Here is a 22,086-nt window from a genome sequence, read left to right as displayed (position 1 = left end):
AGTAAGACCTTGTGCACGTTGCTTAAAGGGTTTATCCCGCAATAGTTGGCGGACAGTCTTTGGCCAGATATGAATCTGGGTCGTTCCGGGTATGTAGACCCTACCGTCATAGATCGCTTCCGTCATCGTCGACCTTGGGTGGAAAACTGTTCGCTCCATAATTTAAGTACGTTCTGAACATTAGTCACTATGTCGCCATAGTTGTTCTTACAGGAGTTCTCACTGGTATTGAAACCTTCCGTAAGTTGCCCAACTTTCTCGCAAAATTTGCTGTCGTTTTTTCGTCGGTCAGCATAATATATCGGTCTGCAACGGCGTGCCATTCTCCATCGAACCAGATGTTCTTTCGAGTGGGAAATGTGGTTCCACTGTCCGTATACGTCGGTTTGTTGAAAGGTGCTCTCTGAGAGCAGGTGTGAGAACCGTGTGGCGAATAAACTGGCGGTATGTTGTTGTGCAGCTTTCCTTGTCTTGCTGGACGGGCATTTTTTGCTGAACAGAGACGTATGCGTATCTCAGATGCGAAAAAATATTGGTCCAGGTTGATGTTTGGCACTCGGATTGAACTTACATCCAAAGCACTGGAAGCGAACGTTTTTCTTGACAACCTTCGTCAGGCCGATCCCGGAAATCTTTGCATTGGGATTCTCAATACGGAAATTCGGCAGCTTGTAAACGTACATACGCGGAAGAAGTGGGAAGAGCATCTGAAGAGTTGCAACTTCACCTCTGGTGTGACTAAGCTTCGGTCAACCGTGGGGTCACTGTCCAATCCGACGAAGCGCGACGACAGAGTCGAAAGCTCTTTTGGCGATCGCGCCTCGTCAGATCCGGAGTGATGCGCGAGCTATTTTAGGCGACAATTCACGCTGCATCCTCCGGCGGACAAAGCCAAACGTGGAGCGACCAGGAAGCTGCACAAACTCCCAACACCAAGTGCCCGTCTTGCTTTCACCAGCGGTGATAGATAGCCATCGGGAAGGCGAAAGCGGAATATGCATGCTGATGTTGAACATTTTGGGTCCTGTGGGAGAAGATTACCTCACCTAGGTCCTCAACCTATCAATGTTATTCCAGACATCTGGAAAATGTGGATAGTGGTCCCACTTCTCAAACTGGGGAAACCGGCAAACAACAGCACTTAACGCTGTAAAAACCCAGATAACATGTGCCCTAAACCGTAACCGCCCCTGTGAGACAACAGTTCTGGGAGCGTGGGATCTGCCAAAGGCGTTTCACACCGTCAGTCACTCCACGCTACTAGAAGACAGAGGTCTCCTCTCCCACAGGGACTTAAACGGTGGTCGACGAATTATCTGAATGGTCGACACACTTCAGTAATTTTTAGAGACAAATCGAGCAAGCCCACATTGTGGTGTCCTTTGTCCACTACTGTTTAACTTTTATATTTCTAAGCTGCCTCAACCACTAGAGGGAGTCTCGATTGTCTCTTATGCTGATGACTGCTCGATAATAGCATCTGGGAATGGAATTGATGACGCAAGTAAACGGTTGCCTCCGGGAGCTTTCTCGCTTCTTCACTGCAAGGAGCCTAACCCCCTCTCGCTTACAAAATCCTCGGCAACCCTTTTCACCACCTGGACGAATGAGGTCAGGCTGCAGTTGCAGAACTAATTCCGACTGTGAATAATCTGAAAATCCTGGAAATTACGTTCGACAGTCTGCTCTCCTTGGCGCACACCACCGCAATAGTCAATAAAGTACAGACCCGCAACAAGGTCCTCTAGTCGCTAGCCGGCAGCATTTGGGGCAAAGAGACAAAAGAAACATTGCTAGCAACATACTAGGCAATGGGCCGGCCGGTTGTAAACTACGCAGCGCCAGTGTGGTTACCGGGGACCAGTAGGATGCAGTGGACGAAGCTACAGACAACTTAAAACACAGCACTCCGGATAGCGACCAGAAGTTACGTAAATTCCCGACTTGTTAATGCCGTTCTGGGCACACAACCACCTGGCGTGAACGAGACAAAGCTTCGTCTACCTCGGGAGACTCGGACCACAATAACCCAACTTCACGCTGGGCTTCTGCAGCAGGTTAAATTCGTACCTGACCAGACTCGATGCGGATGTACACAAGAGTGCCCGGCATGCCGAGAGACACCCCACGACTCGAGACATCTCTTCGCACGCCCACTAACCCGCGTATTTTCCTTTGGAGGGACCCATGGAAGCTGCACTCTTCTTGGTTCTACCGTTAGTTGAGCTTGGTGACAACTATTGAGGAACTAGCCGATCTGGACGGGGTTTTTGTAGCCGCTACAACAACAACAACACTACTCGGCGACGGAGTCTATTACATTTCTTATATGGCGGTGATGTCAGCTTCCGAGGACATCATCCAGCCAGGCAAAGGCAGCTTCCCATTAAGGGTCCAGATATTCCAGGCGTATGCCCTCAAATCGTAATCCTTTCTACGTTCGCCGTGTTCGTCATCAATCAGCCTCATTGCGTAAGTCGCAAATTAGGCTAAATTATACGACTCGACAACAGTAGCATTGTCTATTGTCGTACTGAAATAAGTAAACGACCAAAATCAAGCAATGCCAGATTTTCTACAAAACTTCATAGCTGAATTGCTGAATACATTAACAAAGTACCTAAAATTGCTGTTAAAAGAAATGGTAATAACATTTTCCGGCTACAAAATCATCGGTTATGTGTAGAATAGATATGTAGGTGTCGTACATTTGTTTTTGTTAGGTAAACTTATAATATTAACAGAAGCTCAATAATAGAAGTGCATCGCTTATTAAAAGTTTGAAAATTGCCAATTTTGATGAAACATTTTTATATTTTGGAAGTTATGTATAGTTAAGTGTTTTCATTATTTGTTCAGCTGCTGTCAAAACTTAAAAAAAGATGAAAATTAAAGCTCCACGCACATGCAACCCTGGCACTGGTACACGTGCATTTGGTGGTTTATTTGGAATACGCTTGCCGAATGGAAACCAATTTTTAATAGCATTTTTTAATAAAAATTTAACAAAATGGGTAAAAAGGATAAAAATAAGAAGAAAGGTAAAGGTGCTGAAAAGACTGCAATGAAAACAGACAAAAAATTGGCTGCCAAACAGAAACGAATGCTGGAGAAATTGGGCGAGGTAACAATTGTAAACAGTAAACAATTGATTGAAACGTTGTTAAAATGTTCCTTTGTGGTAGGCTGACATAGCTGAGGTGGTATCCAATTTAGAAGCTGAAGAAGCCCGACGTAAAACGGTCACGGAGGAAGTATGCTCTCCACCAGCGCCACGCTCAAATTTTACTTTCGTTGCACATCCAGAAAAGGAGGAGCTTATACTTTTCGGTGGCGAGTTCTATAACGGACAACGCGTTTGTGTCTACAACGATTTGTTTTTCTATAATATTGCGAAGAACGAGTGGAAACAGGTACGAGCACCGTCTGGGCCGGCACCGCGTAGCGGTCATCAAATGGTTGCAGTAGCCGCAGATGGAGGTCAGCTATGGGTAAATAATAATACATGTATATATATCCAGTCCACTACTGTATTTAACTTAAAAGTATTTTATTAATTGAAGGTATTTGGTGGCGAGCATGCTAGCCCATCCCAGATGCAATTCTATCACTATAAAGACCTATGGGTGATGCGTCTGAAAAGCCGAACTTGGGAAAAAGTTAACGCGCAAAATGGTCCCAGTGCTCGGAGCGGCCATAGAATGGTCGCCAACAAAAAACGTCTTTTTATATTTGGTGGTTTTCATGACAATAATCAATCCTATCGATATTTTAATGATGTCCACATATTTTCTTTGGAGTCGTATGAATGGTTGAAAATCGAAATCAGTGGGGCTATAATACCAGCCCCCCGTTCTGGATGCTGCATGGCTGCCTGTCCGGATGGAAAAGTACTTATATGGGGCGGTTACTCGAAAGCAGCAGTTAAGAAAGATGCTGATCGCGGCATAGTCCATACAGATATGTTCAGCATTGTGCCTGACAGTAAGTGATAATCATAAAATTTTTTTATTGCCTTTACTTTAAATTCCAACCGCTTAATTTTGTTTATAAACAATATACATATTACAGAAAGTTGCACCAACGAAAAATTCAAGTGGGTTACTGTGAAAGCTGGAGGATACCGACCTCTGCCAAGGAGTAGTGTCAGCTGCACTACAGCGCCCAATGGAAAAGCCTATTGCTTTGGTGGTGTCATGGACATCGATGAAGATGAGGAGGATATCAAAGGTCAATTTGGTGAGGACCTTTTGGCTTTAGACCTAAATGCACAAACATGGCGCTTATTAGAAATCGCGAAAAAAGAAAGGAAAGCCGGCAAAAAACAAGATGATATGTCCTTACAGGACGTGGAAATGGAATCCTCAACGAACATGCCCGAAACAATAAGTACAGATGGCGTATTTACTGTCACTGTAGCCGGTCGAAGTGGAAGCAGTTGTAACACCTCGTTACCTAAGGTTCCAAGTTTATTTCCAAATCGACGCCCGAAAAATTTACCATCACCTCGCATGAATTCGGGTTTATGTGTTTGCAAAGGTACACTCTACGTATATGGCGGCTTGTATGAGGAAGACAACAAACAGTATACATTTAATGATTTTTATGCCTTGGATTTACATAAGCTGGACGAGTGGAAAGCGATAATTCCCAATGACATGAATGCTCACGAATGGGTTGATAGTGAGAGTAGTGATTCGGAGGAAAATGATGATGATGACACAGAAAGTGATAGCGAAAGTGATGATGATGCGGACGGAGGAATGGAAACTGATTAGTCAGCTAATTTTTGAAGCTAAACCAAGGTGAATGAAGTAGAATAATAAAGGCCAATTTAATGTTTATAAAATAACATAACTATATATTTCTCGGGTAACTTTAATACAAGAATACATGCTAAACCGATTGCATACTATATCTACGCTCAACAATCGCAAAGTTGTATCAGTTCCGTTAGGATACGTCGGGTGTCTTCAGGTGTGGCTACTTTATGTGCTATTACACGAGGATCAATGAAAATTTCGTAATCATTACCACCAGGTTCAGTCTTATCTCCAAAGAAATGTATTTCCTTAAATTTATAATTCGCTTCAATGTAACGTAGGGCATACGTCTTATCCCATCCCTTAGGGAAAACATCAAAGCTGATTTGTCCGCCAATGCTATATTGTAGATCGACATCTGCAAATTCTTTCTGAAGTTCTTTTATCATGTCTTCCCGCACATTATGTTTCTTCTCGTATTCTACAAACATATTTCGTTCGGTTCGTGTACACTGTCTGCCCATTGGACAAACATTCAGCATGCCATTTCGGAATTCTATAAATGTTCCCCGTTTGATTGGCAAATCCAACTCGGACAGGTAGCGGAGCACGAAATTAATAAATCTTTTTAATGTTGGCTCACCCAAATGTTGAACTATGTTTTGTTTCCCAGCTTCCTTACCATGATCAATTTGCACCAAGCCATTTTCAGGAAAAAGAAAATCAAACTGCTCAAGTATTTTTTGGCCATTTAACTGCTCAAACATTTTTTCCAAATCAGACCCACCCACTGTAGCAATGTGTGCCCGTGGTTTCACTTTGGAATAAAGAAACGCTTCGAATTCCGGTTGGATATTCGTGCGAGGATAAGTCAATGTACCATCCACATCAAAAAGCAGTAAAATTTCATCTCTTTTTAGATTTGCTGTCGCCATTTTACAAAACGGAGTGTATTAATTTTTTATTCTTAAAATGATTAAAATCTATTGGAAATTGGAGGCAGTGAATAATGCAGAATGTTTATTAAACAAGATTTCGAATGATTCATGAAATCCACGTATCAATTTGGGCACTGATAAGGGGCTATCAGCTGATTTGTAGTATTGCCATCCCAAAAACAGAAAATTGCGATTTTTTTGTTATTTTGATTTTCGTTGCCCTTTCATTGACGTTCGCTGTCATCGCTCGCTTTACTGGCGTATGCACTGCCGCCATTCTAAACATTTCATTGGGTGTGTCATTTCATAAATTGCTGCATATAAAAGGTTTATTTAGTTATGTATGGTGTAAAAAACATTTTAAAGAACGCCAAAATGTTCAAAATAAGTGTACTAAATATTCTTTTATGGCTGCTGGTAGCGAAGCATTCAGGTAAGTGAATTGAAATATTTATTGTGAAAGTCGGGAGCTCCTAACCAAGTTGGAGAAGCAACATTACTAAAGTGACGCATTCCACACAATAGTAAAAAATGGGCGTTTCTATATATAAATTTTGATGAAATCGACTTCATGAAGCACCATGATAAATAATAGAAAACTTGGGATTATTATATGATTTGTTTCCGAGGCAATATTTGCTCCATCGCTTCCATAGTTTCATTCAGTTTAGAGGTTTCCCCCCAACAGGTGGGTTATTGGGCTTTATCAAATATGTAGTTGAAAATTCTTGAACAATCTTCAAAGTGCATTAATTAGAGACAAATTAACCTAATATTTATTTATTCACAGATGCCCAACATTACTATGAAAATGAAAAACAAGTAAAGAACATGATTTGGTGCACGAAAAGCATAGAAGAACAACACAAGTGTCAGAACTTAACTGTTGCCATCGAACGAGATCGAGCCATTTTCGATGATGCATTTCTAAATCTCACTTGTTTGATGGGATTCAGCGCGGATGAATGTATACACCATATTGATCGTGAGAAGGCACATGTAACCACGCTGGATGCTGGCGACGTATTCACGGCTGGCAGATACAATTCTCTGGTGCCCATAATGCAGGAGAAGTTTGTTGGAGGTCTGCCAAATTATCATGCTGTGGCGGTCATCAAAAAAGATACACTGCAAGATGTCTACAGTTTGAGAGAGTTGCGAAACAAGCGTGCCTGCTTCCCGTGGGTGGGAAGCATGGCTGGTTGGATTGTGCCCATATATACGGTAGGCTATTAGAATATTGATGTACATAACACATTAATTTAATTTTCCCTTTGTCTTATTCTAGTTACAACATGAAGGAGGAATGGAAGTAGTGGACTGTAATAATCAGGTAAAAACTGCCGCCAACTACTTCAATAATTCGTGTGCCGTTTACTCATTAATCAACAAATACAATCCGATTGGTGATAATTCTGATAAGTATGTTATTTCATTCGAATACCTATACATTTTTTTTTTTTAAACAATCGCTACACTTGTCACTAGACTCTGTGCACTATGTACTGGTAAAATACCTGGAGGAAGATGTTCTGCAAAAGACCCCTACTATGGCTATGATGGTGCTTTCCGTTGTTTGCTGGAAGCGGGCGAGGTAGCATTTTTACGCGACTCGACAGTTACCGAGATGTTACAAACTGACGAGTTCAGTAAGTTAACCCAATATTCACAAAGCAAACGTTTTTCCAATCTTTGAGAAATTCATGATTCTCAAGTGGAGATCCAACACTTTTCACAAGGTTTGACTAAAAGTTGAATAAAGTTTGAATTTAAATTGATATCCGAACTTCTCTCAAGTAGAGAACTCAGATTATTTTCCATACAAAAATGTGCCGTTTTGTTAGAGAATGTGTTGGTTCTCCAATTGAGGTACTTGAAAATCAACATAAGATAGGGTGGTCCAAAAATGCATGTGAAAAAGTTTAAAAATCAATATTTTTCTATCGGAAAACTCTGCTTGTTTGCAGGAGATTCCCAATAATAATACCCAATTTTTTATTTAAGCATTTTTTCATTGCAACTATTAATTTATAGGTCCGCCATAAACCCACGAAAACCCCGAAAATTTCTATGGGAGGACAAAGAAAAAATGGTTAAATAAACAATTGGGTACTATTATTCAGATCGAAAAATATTTATTTTCAAGAATTCTATAACATTTCTACGAAAAGTTGTTTTTTCTCATATAAAAATACAGGGAAAACTTTGAGCGCTTTGAGCGACCTTTAAATATGTTTTGATTTCAAAACAAAAAAGTATACCCCTAACCTTTTTTTGGTATAGAACAATCCTAGAGGGTGAGAGCATTACAATTCCGACTTTACTGTTTTTGGACCACCCTAACCTACATACATCCATAGCCAAAATAATAAAAACGCCTTATTTTGACCAGTTTTCGTTGTATTTTTTTTTTTATTACTTTTCAAAATTTGTGCAAAAATTAAAAAAATTGCAAATTTGCTCTAAATTCTCAAATTTTTAATCAGTTTTTTTATAGCCCTATAATAAAGTGTAAGTTGTAAGTTGCAAAAATCCGTTGGCGAACATACTTGTATGGCAGAAAATGCGTGAAAAAAGTTGCCAAAAATTAACGCGATTTTTTTGCAACTTAAAACTTACACTTTATCAAAATTTAATAGGGTATAAAACTGCATACTCAAAAAGAATTCTAAAAAATCATATTAAAAAGAGAATTTAGATTCGACTTTGTATAATTTTAATAATTTTAATAATATTTGCACAAAGTTTGAAATATGAATTTATATTAGATATTGCGCTGCTCTTTAATAAATAATAATAATAAATATTAAATAAACAAAAGAAATGTGAGGCGTTTCTATTATTTTGGCCATGGGTGTATTTAATCAAAATTGTTAATATAAAAAAATTAAGTTCTCACAAAATGATTAATTTGTCATAATTAGAAAGCCTATCGCCTGATCGGTTTGAGTTACTTTGTCGTGACGGTCGTCGCATGCCAGTAAACGAATATCGGCAATGTAGCTGGGGTGATATACCGTCCGATGCTGTTGTTACTTCATCTGCACGAAGTTCGTTCGAGCGTAAAAAATTCCAACATTTCTTGCGTCGCATAGTCGAACTTTATTCAGATGCTCTGCGCGATGAAGCCAACCAATCCAATCAGCAGAATTTGCGTGGCAATGCAGGTTTCGGCAATAATAATTTCAACTATAATAATAATAATGATCAATATGCCAATACGTATGGTGTAAATAACAATAATCCGTATAACGCCAATAATCCATATGACACATCGAATACTTACAATCGGAACCCTTATGATTCGTATGATGGTGGTAGCAGTGCTAACAGTGGATTTCGCAATGATCGCTTAGATTCGAGCTTCACAACAGATCGGAATTACCCAGATGGTGCGAATGAAACTTCTTTGTATGAAAAATTCCGAATATTTGAGTCACGCCGGTATGGTAAAGCAAATCTTATGTTCCAAGTGAGTTCCTCTACAATAAGAAATCCGATATTATGTTTGAGAACGTTCTAACTGCTGAAGTTCTTTGTAGGATTCCGCTCGCTCCCTTGCTCTTATTGCAGAAGATGATCAGTCGTTCAGTAAATATTTGCAAAATACTATGCAGTATATCTATGGCATCCGTGAGTGCCCGGTACCTAGTATGACTTTATGTGTCACTTCCGATCCTGAGCTTGAGAAATGCATTAAAATGAAGGTTTGTTTGTGTTAAGTACTTTTTGAAAATTTGTATTATTCACTTACGCATTTTGTAGACGGCTTTAAAAGCTCAACTCCTAAAACCAGAATTAATATGTAAAAAGGAACACTCACACATTAATTGCATGCAATGGATCCAATCGGGAAAAGCTGACATTGCAGTTTTTGACGCTGGTGATGTATATACGGGAGGCTTAAATTATGAATTGGTGCCTTTCATGTCCGAAGTGTATAATTTGGGAGAACCCGAGTATTATGTTGTAGCGGTTGCCAAAGAGGAGGATCCTGACACCGAGCTTACTTATCTCAAGGGCAAATACACTTGTCACACTGGTATTAATACCGCTGCTGGTTGGACCTACCCAATGGCCTTCCTTATATCGAACGGCTGGATTCGGCCATATGGTTGTGATTCTGTACGAGCTGCTGCCGAATATTTCACCAAATCTTGTGTGCCAGGAGCTATCAGTAATGAGTATAACACTGGAGTGCCCTATGATAGCATGTGTGACCTTTGCCACGGCACAAGTTATCGTTATTGCAGACGTGATGCATCCGAAGATTACTATGGTCATACAGGTGCGTTCCGTTGCCTTGTAGAGGGAGGTGGTCATGTGGCATTTATGAAGCACACAACCGTAATGGAGAGTACGGGTGGAAAGCGCAAAGAATGGTGGGCTAGAAATACACTCAACGACGATTTCGAATTACTCTGCACCGATGGTAGGTAACCTTAACTGGTTATGATCCGATAAAACAGTAGAGTTCCGTTTAAATTTTTTAGGTACACGAGCGGAGCTAAATGACTATAAAAGATGTAATTTGGGTAAGGTGAAAGCGAATGCAATTGTAACACGGGGTGGTGTCAACTACAATGAAACGCAAGTTAATGCATTCATTAATTTACTAACGTACGCCCAACAACTTTACGGACGCAAGAATACAGATGATTTCAGCTTCAGCATGTTCTCCTCGCCAATGGGATTTTATGATCTCATCTTCCAAGATGCAACACGTCAGCTACTTGTTATTCCACCGAACCAACGGCGCTATGACATCTACCTGGGCAGCAACTTTATGCGCGCAAGACGCATAACTGACTGTTACGCGGGCGCAGGTCAATTAGTGGTTTCATTACCGCTCTTAATGATGTTTGCAGTACTGCTAAGGCTTTGAAAGCGTTAAAGTTGCCTTACTTTTACTTATCAAATATGTCTCAGAAACCAAGTTCAGGCATTGACACCCAAACACACAAGTGTATTACATACATACATATGTAAGTCTAGAAAAATAGGGTATCTGATAGAATTATGGGTACAAATTATAAACCATTGCCGGTTTTTTACGAGAAGGTTTTTGGTAAAAGCACAATTTTTTACAAGAGAATCTCGACTTTTTTAGATACATACATAAATACATATTTTTGTCGATTAAGCAATAATTATTGTTGTTGCATTCAATATAATTCCAATAGTTTATAAGCAGAAAAGATAATTTAGTTGTGAGTGCCTTACATGTATGGTATTAAACATTCCGTCCAAATTTTACAAACGTATTGCAATATACATATATACGCAGCACTATAATTATGTGCATAGTTTTATGTAAAATTGTCCGTCCACGAAAATTTTATTTATCCATTTTAAAAACTCGAATATAGGTATTTTTACAAAAAAATTTAAGTCAAAACTTTATTGTATTAAAATAAATCAACCAGAATAAATAGTTTTAACATTAACACTATTCCTGTTTTGTTGAAATGTGGAAACGGGAAAAAACCCCTCGGAAGTTGGCCAAGTGTCTTTATTTGAATTGCAACGGTATATCGAAACAGGAAACACCCTTGCATTTAGTGTTGCATAACTATCGATAGTGGCACCATCGATGGGTTTCGATAGTTTTTTAGTCATCCATCGATAATATCGATGATTTATTAAGCTGCATTTACATGAGGCTATTCATCATTGCTCCAGAATAATTGCTCGTGTAAATGGTGATTCAAGTATCGCTTGCCTCAAAGTAGACAGCAAGTCAACTTCTGCAGGCTATTATCGCCGGTCAAAAAATCGCCTCGTGTAAAGGCTTCAGGGTGATCCGTTAAATAGAAAATGGTTACAAAAATATAATTTTATTTACACATATTAGGCGTCTTCCCTTAAACTCGTAAAAGCCTCGCAAACTTCAGTTTTGCCGGGGCCGAAGGTTTTATACTAAAATGGATGATAAAATACTGAAAATAAATGAAAAAAATAATAGGTGAATAAAATTAATAAATTTCATCCACTAACTGTATTAACATGGGTTTTCAGCTAATTCTCGCGATTTAAATTATATTTTAGCCTACATTCGAGCTGACGCGCTGGTATGAAAAATACTTCGAAACAAAAATGTATTCACAAGACCCTTTCCAACCTTTTTCCCGTAGCAGCCTCGTAAACTTACGAGTTTTAAACAGTTTAAGGCTACCAGTTTAAGGGAATCCCCTAATTATAATGTACAGATTTATAAGCTGAAAAATAAAAATTTGCATTTATTTTCAAACTAATAGTCCATTTCCATCAAGCCTTCACTGCAGTTTGGCCTATTGAAAAAAGAAGATTACAATTTGAAGGGGGAATTGTTCATGTCATAATACAAAAAGGAAGGAAGTTTCAATAAAAAAGTTTTGCCGGATAATACAATTTTTTGATGTTTCATAAATTGTGAGTATTCTCAACGGCCTTCCCAATTTGATAATATTAAAACAATAAATCAGAGTTTTTTCTCCCATGACAACGTTGCGAACAAAGCTGTATGAGTGACCTATCGCAACACCGAATTACAAATGCAAGATTTTTGTAAAAATCCCGCGCGTAAGTGTACAAGAAAAGTTTTTACAATTATATGTCGAAGCAGCGTGGACAATAAAATAACATGTATTTCGCGACTTTGAATTTGCAATGATTTTCAGCTCAAATATTATGGCAATGTCGTAATTTTTTCGCTGGAGAGTTTCCATACAAATGTAATCAGCTGTGTCGCCGATCATTGGCAAAGAAACACAGTTAATGCATCGATGTTAAAAACACTCGATACTTTCAATGAAACATCGATTTATTCGAAATATCGATGCCGATGTTGCAGCACTACTTTATAGGATTTTTGACAGCTCAATTCGTGAATCAGATGTTATTGCTATAAATTGTGTTCTCCATTTAAAAGATTTTCCAATTCGAACTGCAGTGAATCGGGTGTTTTTGCGGACGCTCTATAACATTTTTTTCTCCATTTAAAAGGTTTCCAATTCGGCTTTAATCAACTCGTATTTAATGAAGTGATTATAGATAATAAATCCTGCGGCACCCAGATTTTAGAGAGCACGATTCCTACGCCCCACCCCGAACAGCTGGAGATTGCTCACATACACAATTGTTTATAAAATCTCTCACAGTAAAATATTGTTGACAAATTGGAAATCTAGTCTTCCCGGTTTTAAACAGCCATAGTGGTAGTGTTTCCCTCTACAACTACTAAAAACTTATCTATTCAAACGCGTTTATTGTGCAGCGTTGGCAAACGACTTGAATTACTACTTTAAATAGAGTGATTTGTGTTGAAGTCTTCACAAAGATGTCCATTAACCTCCGAACTGTGTACGCGTTTGCAAGAGAAATGTATCCAAAGAAGTCTACAGCTCCAGTGCAGTACGGCACTGCTGGATTTCGTGGCAAGTAAGTTTTTGAATACATACATGGTTTTATATACATAAGTATATGGTAAAAGGCATGATTATATTATTTTATGTTTGGGGTAAATGCAGGTAGTTCGAGTAGTAAACTCTTCACTTTATTAATTTACTAATACTTCAACATGTGCCAGAAAATGTTCTTCGTAGACGGTGCTACATTTTCCTATACACGTCTATGCACATATAATACGTATGCGTAATTTTCCTCTCCCACAAATTCCCATACCCATGGCTTTTATTTATAGAATCATTCTATTGGGTATGGCATAGAGTTTAGTTATCACAACATTTTTATATTTGGAAATCCCTAATTGTGGGAGCAATTCCTCCTTATTCGTTTCTTTGCGTCATTTTTCCAAGGTGTCACGTCAAAAATGGGCTTGTTTTTACAATTTGTAAATGGGAAGGGCTTTGCTACTTAAAGGTCATAGCGCGTTCATCTGTTCATGCATATACATACATATGTACCTATGTATAAATGAAATAACACATAGTACATGTGCATATGGGTCATTCCATTGAAAAGAGGAAAACGACATAAATTTAAATATGCCCTAATTATCTATATTTCAGTAGTAACCTCTTTTTAATGACTACATTTCATTAACCTGTGGGAAAATATTAAATGAATCAAAAGAAGTTGTAATTTTTGTCTATGGAAACTTTTATTTCATGCATAATTACTTTACAGCAGTCACAAAGAAATGTCCCACCAGTCACAACTTTAAATATTTTTCAATATTTCTATGAGGATTATATAAATCTCATTTTTATTGAAATCGAAAGCATATGATTCATATTTTACAACACAAATACATCGTTCGTGAAAATTAAGTGCTTTGGCTAAAATTCATCTTTGAGTGCACAAGGGTAAAATAGAGTTAGTCGTTTAAACCACAAAACCGCGTATCAACAAAGTGCAAAACCGCGTATATGAGGTTGTATAAATTATTTTCTAGAGTGTAAAAACACTCATATTTCAAAATGGTTCTCTTTTTTATAAAGCAATCGCATATCTGGCCAGTATATTTCTGGACGAATGCATAAGGGTTGAGCCAAGAGCTTGTGTGAGCAAATCCAATTTTTGGCAGCAAATGTCAGTTAAGCGGTTTTGCAGAATGACGATACGCGCTTTTGTACTTTAAACGACGAGTTATTTTATTTTTTCAAATTGACCGACTTAAAAAAAGGAGGAGGTTATCAGTCCGCCGTTTTTTTATTTTTTTTATGTTACCACATAACTTTGGACCATGTTAACCGATTTCGATGATTCTTTTTTCATCGACGATATAGTTAAAATTCACAACTCATCACATTCTGGAGTAAAATGTCCCACTAATCGCAATGGAATGCCCCATATGTATACATAATATGTATGTACATACATATATATAAAAAATAATCGCTGTTAAACAAGAAATTATCCTTTAAGAAACTTCTTCGGTTAGTCAACCGCTTGCAAACTTGTATGCCGGTTAAGTTTTATGTCTTACATCCGATTATATTGAATTATTGAAGCAAAGAATATTGGGGCCAAGTAGACACAAACTGGGGCGTTGTGTGCAGGTGATTCACAGCTGACCGCCTTTGATACATATGTATGTATTGGATGGGTTGAATCACCTGCGGCCCATTGCAACACCCTTCTCTTTCGGTTGTAACGAGCACATATTTTGCTATGTACATTCGTGCCATTCATACATTTATTCTAATACATAAAAAAGTAGCTACATATTTTAGTATGTGCCCACTGCATTTCTTTTGTGCAAATTCCATAAAAAATACTTCAAGGCAAACAACTAAATCAGTAGATCGGGTACAACATATGCAGGAAGAGAAATCACATTTATTATGGTAATTGGCAAATGTTCATATGTACATATGTACTTATGTATATATTTTTACACATAAGTAACGAATATCTTGTAATATTGAGCTTGATCTTCGCATGCCAACACAAACTTAATATTCTTAATCTGTTCTCATTTGTCTGCTGCGCTCAATTAAAAGTGCTTCCTTATATGGGCACCTACATATTTACGTACATGCAGATCTGAACTTAGATATCTTTCACTAGCAACATACCTACGCAAATCCAAAGTAAATTTGTAAATATGTATACATACATAAATACGTACATATATGCTACATATCGATGGCTGAGTGGAAGATTGACCTAGCTCGGCAGCCGGTTCGAAAACGCTCTATCTCAGAAAACTTTCCTAGAACGCCCTATTTCAGAATTTGATTGAAAATTGCCGTATCTCAAAGTTTTATTCAAAAACGCTCTATCTCAACTGAAAATACATACATATATTGAAAATATGTTGAGATAGAGCGTTTTCGAATCGGCAGTTGAGATAAGGCGTTATTCAACCGAATTCAGAAATAGGGCGTTTTTGAAAAATTTTCTGAGATAGGGCGTTTTCGAACTGGCTGCCAAGATAGGTCGATCTTCCATTCAGCCGTCGATACATATACATATATACATATACCTAATACCTAATACCATATACCTAATACCTAATCAACTGGGTTTGATGCAGTATTTATATTTAAACAAAATTTTAATATTTAATGTGAAATGAAATAAATAATAAGTGCATCTTTATACATATTATGTATTTTGAAACTAGTTTGTGTGCAAGTAGATAACAACTACATTCATAAACGTGTGTGTATAAATATTTACTTATGTATAATTTACTAAAGGGTGTGCTTTATCAGTTAATTATCTTTGGTGTATATAAATAGAGGACAAAAAATGCTGCATAAACGCAACTGATAAGTGCCTGCAAGTGTATAAAACATTACACATCAAAATACTAGACCCTATTTTTGGTATATATGTATGTACTTATATTCATTTCTTTTGCTCCCTTCCAGAGCCGAATTCCTGGACAGTGTGATGTATCGTATGGGCGTATTGGCTACACTTCGTTCTCGCATTCGTGGTGGTGCTGTGATTGGCGTTATGGTCACAGCCTCACACAATCCAGAGCCGGATAATGGAGTCAAATTGATAGATCCAAAGGGCGAGATGCTGGAAGCCAGCTGGGAATCTATTGCTACTGATTTGGCTAATGTTGAAGACAGTGAACTTGAAGCGCATGTTGCGAAAATTATAAGTGACAATAAAATCGATGTGGGCTCATCGTCGATTGTTTTCGTCGGTATGGATAATCGCTATCATAGTCCACGTCTCTTGAAGGCAGTAGCCGATGGCGTTATTGCGCTGAAAGGTAACGTGCGTGAGTTTGGTATTGTAACTACGCCCATGCTGCACTTTTTTGTGGTCGCAGCGAATACGAGAGGAGTTTATGGGCAGCCAACCGAGGAGGGCTACTATCGAAAGCTGATCACAGCGTTTGAAACTTTGCGTGGCGAAAAGCTGGAGAATGGCAATTATCGCAACAAGCTTGTATTCGATGGTGCAAATGGCGTGGGAGCGCGTAAGATGCTGCAGTTTCTTAAACGCATGCATAATTCTCTGCAGGTGGACGTCATCAACAAAGGTGATGGGAAAATTAATGAGAATTGTGGTGCCGATTATGTAAAGGTTAAGCAAGCACTGCCCATAGGCATGCCAATTGTAGAGCCATTTACGCGCTGTGTGAGCGTGGACGGTGATGCCGATCGTGTTGTATACTTCTTCGCCGACGATGCAGATCAGTTTAGACTATTGGATGGTGATCGCATCGCCACTTTAGTGGCCGACTATCTAATGGATATGGTGAAGCGTTGCGGGCTTGATTTGAGCATGGGTTTAGTGCAAACGGCATATGCCAATGGTGGCTCGACTGATTATATTGCCAACACTCTGAAAGTACCTGTCGCATGTGTGCCCACAGGTGTAAAGCATCTGCATCATAAAGCATTGCAATACGACATTGGTGTATACTTTGAGGCGAATGGCCACGGCACTGTTATTTTCAGCGATAATGCCAAGAGTCTGATAAAGGCGGCATCCGAAACTAGCGCTGATGCGAAAACATTGTTGCAAGTTATAGATCTCATAAATGAAACTGTGGGTGACGCTATATCCGACATGTTGCTAGTCGAAACTATACTGAATTATAAGGGGTGGGACGTGAAAGATTGGCTTGCGACGTACGATGATTTACCCAATCTGCAATTAAAGATCAAAGTTCAAGATCGTAATGTGATTACAACAACCGACGCGGAACGTGTGTGCGTTACACCCGTAGGATTGCAAGAGGCCATCGACAAAGTGGTAGGCAACTATAAACGAGGTCGTGCATTTGTTAGACCTTCAGGCACGGAAGATGTAGTTCGTGTCTATGCAGAAGCAGCTACAAAAAATGTAAGTGCTTAAAATTTTAGTATGGCAATTGAAATGAAGAAATTATGCATTTACTTATTTTAGGAAACGGAAAGTCTAGCCTATGAGGTAGGGATTCTGGTGCAACAATTGGCAGGTGGCATAGGACCGGAACTCATACATCCCGGAAAGACAATAAGCGCTCACATCTAAAATAAATACATACATACCATATGGATTTCACCTATTTTTAATAAACCAACTTTTCCAGCCGATGTTTCGTCAAATCTGCCATCTTTGAAAAAAATGTTAAAATAATATTGCCACACACGATATCATGCCTAAAGGTTACTTAGATACATGCATATGCCTTCTTTATAATAAGTATGTAGTTAAACAAAAAAAAAAAACATTCATGATGCCTTTCATTTCTTTCACAACTGGTTCTTTCTTGTTGCTTATTGTAAACAACTTTATATGTACTTTATTGTTATACTTGAAAACTGCCTTGAACATCTTAAGTAGAAGAAAACTGCAATTTTATTCATATAAATTTTGAGTTGCATGTTTGTGTGTACGTTAATCGAAGTTTTTTTTATAAGAAATGTTTTTTTCTGCATATATCGCGATAACGTTAAAATCAAAATGTTGACACGCCTCCCATTACGTTGAAATAGCAATGTAAGATTTATTTATTTTAAGTATTAAAGCTCATATATAAATTAATTAAAGAGGAATGTTAAAAGTTATTTGCTTGTATTTTTGAAGCAAGGACAAAATAAAAGTTTAAAATTATACATACATATAATATAATATATTTATATGGTACATGGGTATAATAATTTACAGAAGGTAGTGTGAGCATATCGGAGATACATATATATAATATATATTATTATTATATTATGCTGTTCGTTGTTGGTTATTATTCTGCTTATATGCAAAAATGCACTACCGGAACCGGTTAATATTCTTTCATACAACAGTTTTGCGACCTCTGCTGAAGTCAGTGCATGCTGTCATCCAAAATAATCGTATTTCACAACACTGGTTTAGAGGTTAGAGTCGCCATAGAATCGTCGATGCCAATTCCGATAAGTCTAAACAAAAATTGTTGTTGTGTGGGGAATATAGCAAGCTTATACTTATATACATATTGGCTGCATTTCTTTATTCATTCTGAACGTTTGGAATAAACTTTTTTGTTTACTTATTCTTTAGGACGTTCCTGATGATATGTAAACGTATATTTCAATGGCATTCTGTTTATTCTGGTTGTGAAATGGGTTTATCCGGAATGTATAAAGAAACGCAGCCATTATGCGCGTTCCTTATCCCCCAGAAATAGTCCGAAGTAGTCAGATTTAGTCCAAAAAGCGTTCCTTAACTCGGAAATGACAGCAAAAATGAGAGAGCAACAGTCAGTGAGAGCGACTCTCATCAGTCCGAAGTAGTCAGATTTAGTCAGAAGAATTTTTTCTGGCAAAATCCTGAAAAGTGTCAAACTCAACTGAATTTAAATTAACGGAAATTAAAGAATACGCAAAAAGTGAGAATAATCTAAAAAGTAAAAGAAATGAATTGAAATTGGAAGGAGGCAAAAAATAATTGATATAGCAAGTGTTTATTGTGCTTGTGCTTGTGTGAATGTGTTTTGTACATACATTTCTGTTCTTATTTGACGTTAGTTTTGTTGTTGCCATTCTTTGGACTAAAAATTTGGTTTTTTGCGTTCCTTTACTTTTCCTGTTACTCTCTTTTAGTGAGCGCATTTTGCTTACGCTCTGGCATTTTGACACTTTTCAGATTTTAGTCCAAAAAGATAAGGAATGAACCTATTATACTTGACAGAAAAATTGAATATACAAATTTTGACGGCAGCAGCTACTATTTGCGATTACGTGAACGTTCTCTTTATCCCAATCAGCTTATACGACTGACATAGGACGTAATTTTCTTTCGTATTATTTTCGATCCGTGAACGGATGTTACAATTCGAGCCCTTTATATGACCGATCTACTATAGTTTATTAACTTCTACTCCCATCTTCAATAAACTCGATATTATCCGCTTTATCGAAGTTCGCTCATTCCTATATAAATTGCCTTGTCAGCTAAACGGGACAAAATTGGCTGATGCAATATATCTTTCCAACTATTATTTTGCTAAAAAGTGGTTCCAAGAAAAATTTCGGTATACCTTGAACGTAAGAAATATTACAATTTAAACAACCATAATGGACGCTGAAGACGTGAGTATATTTTCTTTTACATCAACATAAATGTTAGTGGTTTGACAGTGAAACGTGTAAGTTTTGCCACTTTCACACATTTTGTTGTTTTTAGGTTATGTGCATCCTAGATTTATTTTGTATTAAAAAAAATTACATATTTTAATATAGGGGTTTGATCCAACATTACTAAAGAAAAAGAAGAAGAAGAAGACCTTCGACCTAGATGCCGCACTTGGACTTGATGATGGTAGCAAGAAAGAAGAACCCAAGGAGGAGGAGCCACTGGATACAGGAGCAGCAGATTTAGAAGATAATTTGGATTTAGAAAGTTTCGGCAAAAAGAAGAAAAAGAAGAAGAAGCCTTTCAATTTAGACGAATTAGAAGGTGCTTTGCCATCTACAAAAGAAGGCGAGGAAGAGGGTAATAATGCTGCGCTGGAAGAGCCGGAAGAAGACGAGATCAATCTAGATATGGACTTTTCAATGGCAAAAAAAAAGAAGAAAAGTAAAAAGAAGGACTTGGACGAACTATTTGCTGATAAGGGAGAAGAAGACAAGGGTGAAGATAAAGAAAATGGTAAGTATTTTAATTGGCAAAAGTGAATAAGAGTGGCGACTCTTCACCCCGGAAATAATGGTCGTGGTTTTTTTCCAAATTTCAAGGAGACGCTATTCTGCACTTGTACCTTTTAATTAAATATATCTTGATTTAAGACGCATTTAAATGATTCTCTTTTAGTTGACGACAACAGTTCATCATGGGCCGGATCCGATCGTGATTATACGTATGATGAGTTACTGAAACGCGTTTTCGAGATTATACTTGATAAAAATCCAGACATGGCAGCTGGACGCAAACCGAAATTCGTAATGAGACCTCCGCAAGTGTTGCGTGTTGGTACCAAGAAAACTTCATTCGCTAATTTCATGGATATTGCAAAAACACTGCATCGTCTGCCAAAACATTTATTAGATTTCTTGTTGGCTGAGTTGGGTACCAGTGGTTCAATGGACGGAAACCAGCAGCTCATTATTAAAGGTCGTTTCCAACCAAAACAAATTGAGAACGTACTGCGTCGTTATATAAAAGAGTACGTTACCTGCCACACCTGCCGTTCTCCCGAAACTATACTGCAAAAAGATACCCGATTGTTCTTCCTGCAATGTGAATCATGTGGATCCAGATGTTCCGTAGCAAGTATTAAATCTGGTTTCCAAGCCGTTACTGGAAAGCGTGCTGCAATTCGCGCGAAAACTACATAAAATACTGTATTTTTGCTCGACCGTAGGGGTTTTTTGTTTCTTTTTCTAACGACGATTTATTTAGGTTTAACAAGTTGGGTGTATGACAGAGATCAAAGAAAAAATAGAACAAGTACGAAGTGAGGAGTAATATTTTTTATTTAAATTTTAAACATACAAACCAATTAATAATAATAAAAAAAATAGTAAACCCAACAATAAAATAATTCAAAGTTAATTCATTGAACCAAAATTTATAACCAAAACTTTATTTTTTCAATACAGAGTATTTGTTTTTGTACCAGTGGATAAGTTCGTCTTTAAAGGCTAATTCCATATTTCTATCGGTGCCCTCGTCCAAATCCCAACTGTATACAAATATGCCTATATGGCCACGAAATATGTTTGGTCTGCCAAACACAAATATTTTATTGCCTATGCAAATTCGAGATGGATCGAGCTGTTTCCTAGTTGTGTCCAACATTCGCTCTAAAGCTTCCAGAATGTCTTTTCGTTGCTTGCCTGACTTTCTAGCAGACAATACATTTTTTAAGCGTTGAACTTCGGCAATATCTTCCTGTTTTTTGCAAATAAATACTGGTAAAACCTTGGTGCAATCGTCGATTTCAAATTTATATTGACTTTGTTTATTGCTTGGTATAATTTTTCCAACAACTTTGCCGTGCAGAATAATTGTACGGAATAACAAAGCACCATCGAAAGCCTGAAAAATTGCAGGTGAAGATGTTTCCTTGCAATGCAGGACGTCGCGTAACAGCAGTGGTATACACTCCAGAGGTTTGTTATTGATCTCTGATGTTTTTAAACTGCATTTAGTAGAAAATTGCTCTTCTAAGCTTTCAATTGATTTTGCCATCTCGACACATCCCCGGAACTATTTACTAAATATTGAATTTAGGCGGGTTTCCGTACTTTTAGTAACTCGTATCCCAACCAACCATTCAAGTGCATCGCAATGACAGCTGATAATGCCTTATCTAACAAAGTTTCGACAACTATTTACTATTATCGCTTAGCTTCTCTAAACGTGTTTAAGTAAATATTTACTATTTACCCATGATGCTATCATCATAACAGGGAAATGCACTTTTTATTACAAGTACATATATCTGTATGATGTATGATTTCACAATCTGTTATAATTCTTTCGTATATATATACTTTACGCTT

The 22,086-nt window shown here is 37.8% G+C and overlaps 6 protein-coding genes across 8 annotated transcripts; 4 read left to right on the top strand and 2 right to left on the bottom strand.

The window, feature by feature from the left end:
• Positions 1-2,919: 2,919 nt before the first annotated feature.
• On the top strand, positions 2,920-6,568 carry LOC118747943 (kelch domain-containing protein 4). Of its 2 annotated transcripts, XM_036482179.1 has the most exons (5): positions 2,920-3,124; positions 3,186-3,491; positions 3,564-3,984; positions 4,072-4,805; positions 6,492-6,568. In XM_036482179.1, the coding sequence occupies exons 1-4, from the start codon at positions 3,011-3,013 to the stop codon at positions 4,776-4,778; spliced, it is 1,548 nt and encodes a 515-aa protein (XP_036338072.1). In that variant the 5' UTR covers positions 2,920-3,010; the 3' UTR covers positions 4,779-4,805; positions 6,492-6,568. The 2 variants fall into 2 exon arrangements, with proteins under 2 accessions (XP_036338072.1, XP_036338070.1); XM_036482177.1 differs by lacking the exon at positions 6,492-6,568 and having other exon boundaries at positions 4,072-4,850.
• LOC118747941 (melanotransferrin) lies at positions 4,747-11,153 on the top strand. 2 transcript variants are annotated; one of them, XM_036482175.1, is made up of 8 exons: positions 4,747-4,805; positions 6,492-6,925; positions 6,990-7,123; positions 7,190-7,350; positions 8,626-9,173; positions 9,244-9,408; positions 9,467-10,133; positions 10,195-11,153. In XM_036482175.1, exons 2-8 carry the CDS (start codon positions 6,533-6,535, stop codon positions 10,584-10,586), a joined length of 2,460 nt encoding a protein of 819 aa, XP_036338068.1. In that variant the 5' UTR covers positions 4,747-4,805; positions 6,492-6,532; the 3' UTR covers positions 10,587-11,153. The 2 variants fall into 2 exon arrangements, with proteins under 2 accessions (XP_036338068.1, XP_036338067.1); XM_036482174.1 differs by lacking the exon at positions 4,747-4,805 and adding an exon at positions 5,943-6,134.
• On the bottom strand, positions 4,834-5,854 carry LOC118747944 (probable phosphomannomutase). Its single transcript, XM_036482180.1, has one exon. The coding sequence runs from the start codon at positions 5,696-5,698 to the stop codon at positions 4,925-4,927; it is 774 nt and encodes a 257-aa protein (XP_036338073.1). The 5' UTR covers positions 5,699-5,854; the 3' UTR covers positions 4,834-4,924.
• A 1,376-nt stretch (positions 11,154-12,529) lies between the features above and the next one.
• LOC118747942 (phosphoacetylglucosamine mutase) lies at positions 12,530-17,694 on the top strand. The gene is made up of 3 exons (XM_036482176.1): positions 12,530-13,120; positions 16,024-17,461; positions 17,525-17,694. The coding sequence occupies exons 1-3, from the start codon at positions 13,020-13,022 to the stop codon at positions 17,630-17,632; spliced, it is 1,647 nt and encodes a 548-aa protein (XP_036338069.1). The 5' UTR covers positions 12,530-13,019; the 3' UTR covers positions 17,633-17,694.
• Positions 17,695-19,505: 1,811 nt separating this feature from the next.
• LOC118747938 (eukaryotic translation initiation factor 2 subunit 2) lies at positions 19,506-21,020 on the top strand. Its single transcript, XM_036482172.1, has 3 exons — positions 19,506-19,671; positions 19,822-20,230; positions 20,393-21,020. The coding sequence occupies exons 1-3, from the start codon at positions 19,657-19,659 to the stop codon at positions 20,914-20,916; spliced, it is 948 nt and encodes a 315-aa protein (XP_036338065.1). The 5' UTR covers positions 19,506-19,656; the 3' UTR covers positions 20,917-21,020.
• A 113-nt stretch (positions 21,021-21,133) lies between these two features.
• On the bottom strand, positions 21,134-21,997 carry LOC118747939. Its single transcript, XM_036482173.1, has one exon. It carries the CDS (start codon positions 21,770-21,772, stop codon positions 21,164-21,166), a length of 609 nt encoding a protein of 202 aa, XP_036338066.1. The 5' UTR covers positions 21,773-21,997; the 3' UTR covers positions 21,134-21,163.
• Between the last annotated feature and the right edge of the window lie 89 nt (positions 21,998-22,086).

The sequence above is a fragment of the Rhagoletis pomonella genome, unplaced genomic scaffold (assembly GCF_013731165.1).
Source record: "Rhagoletis pomonella isolate Grant_MI unplaced genomic scaffold, Rhpom_1.0 Rhpom_scaffold_00012, whole genome shotgun sequence".
In the NCBI taxonomy this organism is placed as follows: Eukaryota; Metazoa; Arthropoda; class Insecta; order Diptera; family Tephritidae; genus Rhagoletis; species Rhagoletis pomonella.
This window is presented reverse-complemented; position numbering and strand designations above follow the sequence as displayed.

Coding starts and splice junctions, on each gene's coding strand:
- LOC118747943 (XM_036482179.1), top strand. CDS start 3,011: ATGGGTAAAAAGGATAAAAATAAGAAGAAAGGTAAAGGTGCTGAAAAG. Junction 3,125..3,185: donor TGCTGGAGAAATTGGGCGAG/GTAACAATTGTA, acceptor CCTTTGTGGTAG/GCTGACATAGCTGAGGTGGT. Junction 3,985..4,071: donor GTTCAGCATTGTGCCTGACA/GTAAGTGATAAT, acceptor TACATATTACAG/AAAGTTGCACCAACGAAAAA.
- LOC118747944 (XM_036482180.1), bottom strand. CDS start 5,698: ATGGCGACAGCAAATCTAAAAAGAGATGAAATTTTACTGCTTTTTGAT.
- LOC118747941 (XM_036482174.1), top strand. CDS start 6,041: ATGTATGGTGTAAAAAACATTTTAAAGAACGCCAAAATGTTCAAAATA. Junction 9,174..9,243: donor AAGCAAATCTTATGTTCCAA/GTGAGTTCCTCT, acceptor AGTTCTTTGTAG/GATTCCGCTCGCTCCCTTGC. Junction 10,134..10,194: donor CGAATTACTCTGCACCGATG/GTAGGTAACCTT, acceptor TAAATTTTTTAG/GTACACGAGCGGAGCTAAAT.
- LOC118747942 (XM_036482176.1), top strand. CDS start 13,020: ATGTCCATTAACCTCCGAACTGTGTACGCGTTTGCAAGAGAAATGTAT. Junction 13,121..16,023: donor ACTGCTGGATTTCGTGGCAA/GTAAGTTTTTGA, acceptor GCTCCCTTCCAG/AGCCGAATTCCTGGACAGTG. Junction 17,462..17,524: donor CAGAAGCAGCTACAAAAAAT/GTAAGTGCTTAA, acceptor TACTTATTTTAG/GAAACGGAAAGTCTAGCCTA.
- LOC118747938 (XM_036482172.1), top strand. Junction 20,231..20,392: donor GGGTGAAGATAAAGAAAATG/GTAAGTATTTTA, acceptor ATTCTCTTTTAG/TTGACGACAACAGTTCATCA.
- LOC118747939 (XM_036482173.1), bottom strand. CDS start 21,772: ATGGCAAAATCAATTGAAAGCTTAGAAGAGCAATTTTCTACTAAATGC.